Source organism: Lissotriton vulgaris, chromosome 3_1, assembly GCF_964263255.1.
Source record: "Lissotriton vulgaris chromosome 3_1, aLisVul1.2, whole genome shotgun sequence".
Classification (NCBI taxonomy): domain Eukaryota; kingdom Metazoa; phylum Chordata; class Amphibia; order Caudata; family Salamandridae; genus Lissotriton; species Lissotriton vulgaris.
In genome coordinates, this window is record NC_141689.1 from 195,664,203 (window position 1) to 195,676,341 (window position 12,139).

The following is a 12,139-nucleotide window of genomic DNA, read 5'->3' on the forward strand; positions in this document are numbered from 1 at the left end:
ACTACTCCTGCTTTTAGTGGAAAAACGGAGCACAGGGTTTATAAGCCATGTGTGATGAATTAGGAACCCAAAATGTTTAAGAGGCTGTTGTCTTTGAATACATTTTATGACGGGCATGCCATGGGCTAGGCTGGAGATGTGAGCTATAAACATGTGCAGAGAAGGTTTTTTGTTCACTCGGGTTGATCTGTAAAACCTGCTTTCAGCAAGTTCAACAAGTGGATGGCAATGCTATGGTATAAGTCTAATATAACACCCACGTGGGGGGGGGGGGGAGAGGAATAAGGGCTTGTGCAACAGAGGCAAGAGAAGGGGGTCCAGGGCCGTGATAGGTCACGAGGCCGAGGGTGGAGGGGAGAGAGCGAGTCTTTGGCGCAGGGAGGCGCAGGGGGGGACAAGGAAAGGAGGACACAGAGAGCCTGCGGTGAGTGGAGGGACAGGGAGAGGCAGACACGAAGCCTGCGGTGAGTAGAAGGGCGGCGCTATGAACGTAGGGACAGACAGAGGAGAGGCAGAAAGCCGGTGATGAATAGCTCGTCTGGGCGTGAGAAGGAGGGTCTGTTATGAATTCAGGGACAGAGACAGAGGAGAGACAGAAATAACAGAACGGTTGTGAGAGGGACGGAGGGTGGGTTATGGAGAAAGAGAGAGAAAAGGAGGGCATGTTATAACTTCAGAGAGAGAGAAAGGAGACGCAGCCTGGGATGTATCGAGAGGCTGTCAGCAGGGACACTGGAATTATGAGATGGAAGAGGCCCAAATTATGTGGCAGGGTTGAGTAAATTAAGTGCCAGGGAAAGACAAATTATGTGGCATAGTGCGGCACATTTTGTGATCTTGTTACCTCAGTATTTAGTCAGTGTCACACATTTTAACTCTATCTTGTCAAAGGTTTCACCTCGTTAGCACCAATTTGAAATCCAGATACAGCAATAAGCAACAGAGGGCCGACCAGTTAAGACGCAGAGGGGTATAATGAGAACAGAGTTAAAGGGTCCAACAAAGGCCCTGGCCTGGGCTGCCAGACCTTGGCTTTTCGAGCTGGCCGTGACATGGCACATTGTGTGATCTTAAGCAAATATTTAATTTCACTAAGGTAGCTTCTGGAATGCCATTTCCAACGGGTTGCTAACAGGCCATCTTTGTTGGGCTTCTCAGAACCTATACTAAAGCAAATGGAGGATTGCATTTCCAAGGGATAACAGCCTTCACCTGTGGGCTGCTTCCTCTTTTCCATATCTCAGGTTGCCTATTTCAAAGCGGACTACTCTGCTAAAACAGTTTTAATTGATTTAAGGCTGAGAATGAATAATTATGAGTAAAATAAAGTGCTGCAAAAATGCTGCTAAATTTCCATATTTGTGCCGCTAAATTTCCATATTTGTGCCACTAAATTTGCTAATCCATGCCGCTATATCCTGGGGGTCTGTAAATCCAGTTCTTGTTTGATATATTTTCTCTTATTGCAAAAATTTGGTATATCTCCACCACATTCTATGATACAACCAATATTCAACCATTACAAAAATTATACACTCTTTCCTCATATGTTTTTCCAAGAAAAATTGACCGCCCATTTCTTTAAATGAAAGGCACGGAAGGAAAGTAACTTGTTTATCAAGGAAGCTTACATTGTAGGTCCTCACATGCTGTCCTGTGACCTCCACTCTCTAACTACTAGAAGGAGCAAGTTACTGCCTCGACTAAAACAAAAATAAAACACTTTGTTGAGGTATTTTTCTCACCTGCACCAAAGCCTGCTACCATCTTGCCTCAAAAGAGTCTTTTGGAATGAATTGCTAAATTACACTATCATTTTATCTGAGAGGGACAAGCTTTAGCTTGAGATTCAAGGTGCAGCAATGAAGAAGTCCAAACATCCCCTCTCTACCGAAGGAGATTAAACCGAAAGCACCATAGGAGGGCGCTAGGTGGCGCACGAGCGGAATGGCCGCACCTCTGTGAGGCTCCCGCAGTCTGACGGATTAAACTATATTTATCCTGAAGCAATTATCCTCTGAAATGCTGTTAATCGTCTCCCCTGCATGGTCATAGCAAGGGGCAACTGCTGGCGAGAGAAAATCTTTACAACAAGGGGTGGTGAGGGACAGAGTCTCTGAATTAAACAGAATACTCTCACCCAGTCAAGAGATCAGGGCTAGATCCAACACCGTTTTTTAGCTCACTGCACCATCCCAGTTTCAGAACCTGGCTGTATGCAAATTAGTCTGTTCCTGTCCCAGTGCATGATGGGAACAGGGCAAACCAAACTACAAAAGCCAATTCTTACACTGGGAAGGAAACAAGCTACCGGGGACCGGTTTCTGGCATTTCAGCCTCTTCGGCCCGGCTTGCTTGAATCCTGATGGTGCAATGAGCAAGGGACTCACATCTGAGTATACCCTTCCACGCTTAGGGTGGACAAAAATATTTACAACAAGGGGTGGTGAGGGACAGAGTCTCTGAATTAAACAGAATACTCTCACCCAGTCAAGAGATCAGGGCTAGATCCAACACCGTTTTTTAGCTCACTGCACCATCCCAGTTTCAGAACCTGGCTGTATGCAAATTAGTCTGTTCCTGTCCCAGTGCATGATGGGAACAGGGCAAACCAAACTACAAAAGCCAATTCTTACACTGGGAAGGAAACAAGCTACCGGGGACCGGTTTCTGGCATTTCAGCCTCTTCGGCCCGGCTTGCTTGAATCCTGATGGTGCAATGAGCAAGGGACTCACATCTGAGTATACCCTTCCACGCTTAGGGTGGACAAAAATATTTACAACAAGGGGTGGTGAGGGACAGAGTCTCTGAATTAAACAGAATACTCTCACCCAGTCAAATAAATCGATTTTGGCCACTATAGGTGTGGCAGGGTATACTCAGACATGAGTCCCTTTCTCACTGCTCCATCAGGATTCAAGCAAGCCGGGCCGAAGAGGCTGAAATGCCAGAAACCGGTCCCCGGTAGCTTGTCTCCTTTCTGGTGAAGAATTGGCTTGGTAGTTTAGTCTGCCCTGTTCCCATGATGCACTGGGCCAGGGACAGACTGATTTGCATATAGCCAGGTTCTGAGCTGGGATGGGGCAGTGAGATAAATAACGGTGATGGATCAAGCCCTGATCTTTGGACTGGGTAAGAGTGGTCTGCTCAATTCAGACACTCTGTTCATCACCACCCCCTTTTGTAAATCGATTTTGGCCACTATAGGTGTGGCAGGGTATACTCAGACATGAGTCCCTTTCTCACTGCTCCATCAGGATTCAAGCAAGCCGGGCCGAAGAGGCTGAAATGCCAGAAACCGGTCCCCGGTAGCTTGTCTCCTTTCTGGTGAAGAATTGGCTTGGTAGTTTAGTCTGCCCTGTTCCCATGATGCACTGGGCCAGGGACAGACTGATTTGCATATAGCCAGGTTCTGAGCTGGGATGGGGCAGTGAGATAAATAACGGTGATGGATCAAGCCCTGATCTTTGGACTGGGTAAGAGTGGTCTGCTCAATTCAGACACTCTGTTCATCACCACCCCCCTTTGTAAATCGATTTTGGCCACTATAGGTGTGGCAGGGTATACTCAGACATGAGTCCCTTTCTCACTGCTCCATCAGGATTCAAGCAAGCCGGGCCGAAGAGGCTGAAATGCAAGGAAACCGGTCCCCGGTAGCTTGTCTCCTTTCTGGTGAAGAATTGGCTTGGTAGTTTAGTCTGCCCTGTTCCCATGATGCACTGGGCCAGGGACAGACTGATTTGCATATAGCCAGGTACTGAGCTGGGATGGGGCAGTGAGATAAATAACGGTGATGGATCAAGCCCTGATCTTTGGACTGGGTAAGAGTGGTCTGCTCAATTCAGACACTCTGTTCATCACCACCCCCTTTTGTAAGGCGAGAGAAAATCGGCAGGGCCGCCGTCATTGCGTAAACTGGAGTGGTCGGAGCCTGCTACCGAGAGGACATCGTGAGCTGGCCGCCGCAAGGAACTGGGCACGGCAGCTACGTGAGTGCCGAGGTCCCCACGTGGGCGGTAGGCCGCAAAGTAACGAAAGGCGCAGCTTGCAGGAAAAGGCAGCGCTGCAACTTGAATACAACAGCGGTGAGTCGCACCATCACACGTTCCCCCCTTCTGAATGATTTGAAGATACTTCCAGAGGCAAAGCCAGACTTTACTATACGCCCGGGAAGTGACATCTCAGGTGGTTGCCATTCTTTCTTCTCCGCCAGCGCCGGTGACAAGCCCCATACTCAGGAACATTGGGGGGACTGTCAATGATGCCAGGGAAGCACTAGAAGGGGGAAACAGCGGATAATTTCTGCATTCAATGCGGCATTGCGAGGTGTACTAGCAACTGTACTGTCCACCCTGCAGATCGGTTATTTCAAAGACGGTGGGTGCAGAATACGCAACAACCGTAACTTGCAGGCACACTGTAGATTGTATTTGCATGGAACATTCATAAAATTGAGGAAAAGCTGTGGCGCATGACTAATCTACCTATATGCATCTGTGCAGGGGCCAGATACAATAATGTGGGATTGAGGATTTGCAAGACATAGCACAGTGACGCTGGCTGGTGTGAGGCGACTGCTGACAACGTGTCTATAGACAGTGTAAGATCATAGGAGGTGTGCACTAATACACTGCGTGACTGGAGGCACATATCTTTTTTCGGAAACTGGGTTTCAAACAGCGTTTCTTGTCAGGACATACTGCGTATGTGCAGAGATTATAAAACTTGAGGCCGCGGTGCTGGCGCGAAAGAGGGAATTTGGGCCTAACTGAACATTGATGTGTGTAGGACCACGCCAGCTACTTATACCAGCGGCGCGCATACGGAGAAGCTGGGCGATTTGCACAATAATTGAATGCGCTATTGGTTGACTGCTAATTACTGCACATTCACTACTGAACGCGTGCCACTCGACCCGCGCATGGCGGGCAACTAGACTTGCCATTATCGGAGGAGCTGCAGGAGATGAAAGGTGTGCTGTAAGCGCCTCCCAGTGCGCGGTATGAGCTGCAGCTATTAGTGTGTGTGGCAGAAAAGTAGACACAAAACTCCCGAACGGGTACAGCATACATAACTACCTGCATTCCTGACCATTCACATTGCGAGACAACTGGGTAGCCAGGAGAGGCGGGTGGACAAAATGGGGCGACCAGATGCCAGGCAACCTCGCCTCACCTTTTAGGCCAAAAAGACCATTTCCAAAAAAACACCAACAGACGGAGAGGGAGGAGCACCGGAGGTGCTAGCAGAAGGAGACCCGAAAACAACTAATGACATATAAACCATATTAACGGAAATGAGACAAGGGTTTGCATCGATCGCTGGCAAGGTCGACACGCTAACAACCCGCATGGATAATATAGCGCGCAAATTTGATCAGCATAATACATGGCTAAAAGAAGCTGAACAGCGCATATCAGAATCGGAGGATGTCTCAGAGCAGCTAAAAACAGCAATGATGCAAATGGATAAACTGATGCGCATCATAGATGCGAAAAATGAGGATATTGAAGCGCGCAGTCGCTGCAACAATGTGCGCATCCTAGGCGTACCAGAGAGCACCAATACTGGGCGTATGGAACTCTATGTCGAAAAAATGCTGACTGCGATTGCTGGTGAGGGCACATAGATCGTTAGGGCCACGGCCGAAACCAGGAGCGACTCCGCCTCCCATAATTGCACGCCTGTTAAATTACAGAGATAGGGATGTGGTGTTAAGGATCGGTAGAGAAAAGAAACAACTGAATTATGAGGGTGTGGCCTTTACCATCTTCCCTGACTTTACGGTGCGGGTGCAGGAGGAAAGGAAAAAGTTTAATGGTGTGAAGCAGAGAATGAGACAAATCACATTTCAGGGCCACCAAACCATACATACGTCGCCACAATCGGTAGAAAAATTCCTTAAAACGCTGAAACGCAGAAAGACTGAGTCCGCGTCACAGGAGGGGATGGAGCATGCACTGCTGTCAGACGTTGAATGACTTTAGCACACACTGCAACACAATTTCCTGCACAGCGATAGATGATGGATAGGCACTCTGGACAATGCAATGGGAGACATTACATATGATCCATGGTCATGTATAATAGCAACTGCTGTGCACTGTTAGAAGCTGTGCTATTAAAGTAAGAAGAAATTGTACTTTATGCGGGGGGAGGTTAGATACAGCATGTGAAAGATTTTTTTTTTTCTCAGCTATATGTTTCATTGCAGAAATGATCGTCGGACGCCCGTGCTGGAGCTGGGGTACTGCGACATACAAGTAGGCCCCGGCGTCGCAGCAGGGTGTAAGGTGTGCCACCTGGGGAGATAGCCCTGATGGGAATACCCCAATTTTTTCATGACTCAGGAATGTTTGGGGAGGGGGTGGGGGTTGGGGGGCGACGGTCTGACATGATTGGGATATGTCAGTGGGAGGGGGGAGGGAAGGGGGGGGTTTGTTATGGTGTTGTACGATTTCAGTTATGGGTACATATCTCTAGGAAGCTATGAGTTGATGGAGACGGGAAAAAGCTTGGCCTTATGATGTTGCTCAGTTATAGCATGTCAGACAACAATGATGAATGATGATGGGGCGGGGAAGATATCCGTAATGTCCTGGAATATATGGGGTCTGAATGATGCTAGGAAAGGCAGAAATATATTGGCTTATTTAGACCGACACCATGTGCACATAGCTTTACTGCAAGAGACACATCTACATCCAGGATCCAGTCACACGTTCGCGAATAGATGGGCATCAGTTAGGAAGTTCTCTTCATACTCTTCATATGCCAGAGGTACAGCGGTGTTGATTAAGAAGTCAGTGCATTTTCAGGCACTTGGAGATATACTTGACCCTGACGGACGTTTTGTTGTAATATGGGGCAGACTTGGCACTGACACTGTTACGATTGTAAATTGCTATGCTCCGAACGTAGATACACCTGAATTCTTTACAACACTCTGGGGAAAGGTGATAAACATTGGCTCCATGCATATTATATGGGGAGGGGATTTTAATATAGCGATGGTGCCAGGGATGGACAGATCTGATGGATGTACACAATATAACAGACAGGCCAGGGATGTGTTGAGCGACATTATGGAGGAGGGTGGACTGATTGACAGCTGGCGTTTTGCTCACCCTCTGCGTAGAGAAGGGACACATTTCACGACATATGCTAATACATGGGCTCGCCTTGATTACTGCTTATTATCCCGGGGTCTGAGTGCGGATATGGGGAAGGTTGTACATTTAGCCAGAACATATTCCGACCACTGTCCAATGCTGGTACAACTAGGTATGCCTGGCTATGGTAGACCACGATCTCCATGGTGTCTTCTACACACGGGGTTGCTGGATGAAGTCTTTAAAACTGAACTGGGCGAGGAGATTGCAGCATTCTTTCCCAGGAACAAGGGCTCCGTAGACAGTGTGGAAACTATATGAGAAGCGTTTAAAGTCACGGTCCGAGGGTACTGCATATCCAAGAGCTTCGGGGTTTTGAGGGACATCAAGGGTACTATAAGGAAGTTTGAGCAGGAATTAAAGGGTTTGGACACACAGATGGCACGGGGTGCTGAGGCAAGTATACATAAAGAATTTAGAGACAAGCTGTCGCAATATGAAGAAGAGGCCGCCAGGGAGGCAAAATTTAGGGGGAAACACTGGATTGCACTGAGATACTGTTAAGGGTGGAGACCGGGCAGAGCGTTAGCGGAAATCACGAGGAATCCATGATTTGGTACACACATATTGGAAATAAATACATCGGATGGCGGGGTATGTCGAGATACTGAGGGAATTCAAGAACTGTTTATGGCACATTATGGGCAACTATACACTTCACAACAAGCAGGAGAAGTGAGATTCGAAGATTTCCTAGATGATATTGCACTATGTTGGTTAAGCGACTTGCATAGAACGTTCCTCAGTGCTCCATTGGAAGTGGACGAGATAAGGGACGCAGTAATGTCACTAAATAATGGGAAAGCAACTGGACTCGACGGCCTACCTGCTGAGTTCTATAAATGTTACATAGACATTATGGCCCCTGTGTTGAAGGAAGTGTTTGAGGAATCGTTAGAAATAGGGATGTTGCCTTGCTCAATGCGCGAGGTAGTGATCACATCCCTTCTGAAGCCTGGAAAGGACCCCAGGGAGTGTGATTCCTACCGTCAGCTATCGCTTATTAATTGCGATGCAAAAATACTTGCCAAAGTTCTCGCGACTCGTCTGTCCCTTCTAATGACGAGAATAGTGCTACCAGATCAAGCTGGGTTTGTCTCTGGTAGGGCCACTAATCATAACCCGCGCACTCTCTTCTCCCTCATTCAAACTATAGAACTTAATTTTTCGGTCGCTGCCATATTTCTTGATGCTACGAAAGCGTTTTATTAAGTTGAATGGAACAACCTCTTTACCATTTTACATAGAATGGGATTCCCCAAACTGTTTTTAGCGTGGATAGAGTTGCTTTATACCAGGCCCACGGCAAGAGTGCTTATTAGTGATGGATTGTCTACCCAGATAGCCATCACAAGGGGCACCAGACAGGGGTGCCCTCTTTCCCCACCCCTCTTCGCTATTGCGATCGAGCCGTTAGCATGCCGCATCCGACAACTACATAGAGCAAGCGCGTTCAAATGTTTACAACGACAAATTGGGTTGTCATTATATGCGGATGATTTAACTTTATATGTCACAAACCCTCAATCCAATCTTAATCCTATACTACGTGAATTTCTGGTGTTTGGGCGCCTATCGGGCATTCAAATAAACTGGAAAAAATCACAGTTTTTTCCACTTACCCCTGCAGTGACACGGTTCCAATTGGATTACCCGCTGGAGTGGTGTAGCTCAGACCTCCGTTATTTAGGTATCATGGTGTCTTCGGATAGGGAAGAGACGATTAGATAGAATTATGGGATGGCCATTACCAAACTGGCTGATAATGTTATCCGTTGGATGTCGTTGCCACTGTCTATGGCGGGCAGAGCGTCCCTCAATAAAATGGTGATACTGCCTCGTTTTTTATATCTCTTCCAAAATATCCCTTATTATCCAGGTTCATATTTTTTTTAAACGCTGAGATCGGAACTCCTTCGCCTGTTTTGGGGCGGCAAGCAACCGCGGCTGAAATGGTCCATCATCACACAGCCTTACGATAAAGGAGGCTTTGATGTGCCTGACTTCGAAATATATTATATGAGTGCTCAGGCGCACTACGCATATCATTGGACTGCTCCAACGCCATATATGCCGCAGTTAGCAGCTGAAGATTGGGTCGCACGACCTCTTCCTCTCAATGGCTTGATTCATGACCCTGTCGAGGCTCTGTAAACACTGTTCGCCACAGTGACTTGCACGATAGACGCCTGGAGAAGGATTGCGAAGGTCCTAAACATCAAATTACTGTACTCTCCATGCATGTCATTTGCATATCATCCCCAAATGACACTATTACAGGAAACGGGATTTCACTTAATGTGTAGGCGCCTTAAGATCATCACATGGGGGGACTTGTTTCTAAATGGGCAATTTCGGACACAGGAACAGATGTTTCAGGAAGGGCACCCCACACTGTTAGAGGTGTTTTATTATGTTAGACTACGGCAGGGACTGTAAGAAGTACTGCCACAATTCCCGGACGAACCGGAAACAGTGACACCGCTACATACTATGTTGACCTCGCCGGATAGGCATCATTTGGTCTCCAGAATATACAGTACTATTAGGATGCAACGCACAGGCATCGAGAGTGCTGCTTGCAGGTTATGGAGTGCAGACATAGGCAATGAGATTTCTGAAGCGCAATGGAACTACTGTTGTAGTGTCACTGCCAACATCTCGTCTAGCTGTAGGCTCAAAATTATCCATTTTAAATTTCTACAGAGGTTCTATTACACACCTGCTAAAAAATTGCGATTCAAACTGACAGACAATGATAGATGTGAAAGATGTCATGCAGAGGGAGCGGGGTTTATCCACTTGGCGTGGGAATGTCCAGGGGTAGATGAATATTGGAATCAGGTGCATGCAGCATTGCAGGTCATGCTGGAGGGTGAGATTGATAGGGACCCACTCATTATGCTCCTGGGTTACGCATTGCAGACACCCAAGCCCATCAGAAAATTTCTTGATATTGCTCTACTGCTTGCGAAACGTAGGGTCGCATGCCGATGGGGGAAAGGGAGAGCACCAAAATTTAAGGACTGGTTGAATGATATTATTTACTGCCAAGACCAAAATACTATCTATGCTGAAACACAGCCTGTTCCGAGTAGACCTAGGGATATATGGGGCCCATTACAGGTATACTTATTAGCTCACCCAGGACGACAAGACAGTGGAGAGCTGGATGGCAATGATAATGTAACATAGATATAGATTTGTATGCCTTATGCATTAACTCTACCAAAGAGGTGAAACGACAATCAAGCTGAAGATGCATTCTGCTACCGTTGATTCAGACCTAATGCACATATATATGCATGCTTTGTACTATTGGTTCAATGATAATGTATATACACTGATGCAAGATATCACAACTAGACTTGCACAAAGGACTATGGACACTTGGCTCCAGGTTTAAAGAAATCTTATATGTTAAATAGTGTGATATGTACTGATGCAGGCTGACATAAGCCGTTTCCGAAGATTAACTGTAATTTCGTGATTATGCCTATGCCTTGTTTTCAAGTGGTGAGATTGTACCCATATGTCAATTAAGAAAAAATGAAATAAAGTTTAAAAAAAAAACCAGAAAGCCCCATAATCGGATTCAAATAATTGTGCTAGCAATCATTGGGATCATCTCCAAGTAGTATTTTCCATAACACTGTAGTTTATCTGTGGCAGTAGAGGCCACCTTTATGTGAATCACCTTATTCTCCTCCCCAAAAGCGGCAGGTAGGTGCAGGCTGCCATGACCTCTTAGAACATTACTACAAGTTATCATAGATTAAACAAATCTTCTGTTGCTTGTCAGTTTGGTTGAAACTGCTCCTTTTGGTTAGGTTTATACTATTTGCATTAGGGTGGTATATTTTGTAGGTAGCGGCACTGTCAAGCTAAACATCATGGAAATCTACTCTTGGGGACATTCTGATAACAAACTGTTGCATGAAGTATTTAGTTATCCACACGGGCCCAAGATCTTGTAAAAGAAAATCATTTTTAGGTGCAGTAAAAACCTTATGTCTAATTTGAAAAACGTGAACTTTGATCCAGTTTCTTTTATTTATTAGCATTCTTTTGTTTTTTAGGCAGTTCATGAAGGTGAAGGTGTAAGGAGTGCCTCCTTGAAGGATTTATGTCTAGAGGACAAAAGGCGGATTGCTAATCTAATCAAAGAACTGGCAAGGTGAGAATGTACCTTCTTATGCAGTATTTAAGTAGAACTCTTTGATACAATATTATTTGTGATAACTTATTTTATTCAAATGAATACGCTTTTAAAGTTGTCAATTATGTTGTTGGTCAACTTCAGTCTCCAGTACAGACGGTGAAATACAAGTTGCAAAAATACCCACCATGAATCGTGTTGCTTGCTCATCGTACGAAGACAAAGTACGTTGGAGCTGGTTTTGGCGCAGGCCACCATGCTTTTTGGATGAAAATCCTGCATCGCTGGAGTCAAAGGTTGATGGGAGGCAACATGAATTCAGTCCAATTTCAAAACGCGTGCAATAGCGCCCACTACACTTTTCACCGTGTCTAGACATAGGAGTACAGACTTCGAGTTTTAGCCCCTTAAATAGAAGGGCCAGTAGGTGTAAGTAACATAACTCAGTCCAGCACACTGACAGGTTATCACGCTTTTAGTTGTGACCAGTGATACTTGGGAAATTAAGTTAAATATGCCAGAAACATTAGCTGTGTTGAAGTGCCCTGCTAGTGTCCAGGATCTGTACATGGGTCACTGCAGGCGAGATGTTCTGTAGTCATTAGATGTGATCTGCTGCTTCTCTTTGTCAGTATTTGTATCTTGAATCCTCTTTACTCGTACGTATTAGTGTGTTGATGGAGCCTTTTGCTTGATTGGAAAGCAACAAAGCTGCTGGGAAGGGGCCCTAAATAAACAGCAGAACAGCCCTGGAGGACTTGATGCAGCTGGCCAAGTGGGTACTCTCCTAATAGTCATTCGCCCCGT

The 12,139-nt window shown here is 46.1% G+C and overlaps 1 protein-coding gene across 1 annotated transcript in view; it reads left to right on the forward strand.

Moving 5' to 3' along the window:
* The window catches only part of KIAA1328 (KIAA1328 ortholog), an 898,127-nt gene that overhangs the window by 74,534 nt on the left and 811,454 nt on the right, over positions 1-12,139 (forward strand). The window contains exon 4 of the mRNA XM_086960312.1: positions 11,253-11,350. Coding sequence (XP_086816438.1) covers positions 11,253-11,350 — 98 coding nt within the window. The remainder of the gene's footprint in view (positions 1-11,252; positions 11,351-12,139) is intronic.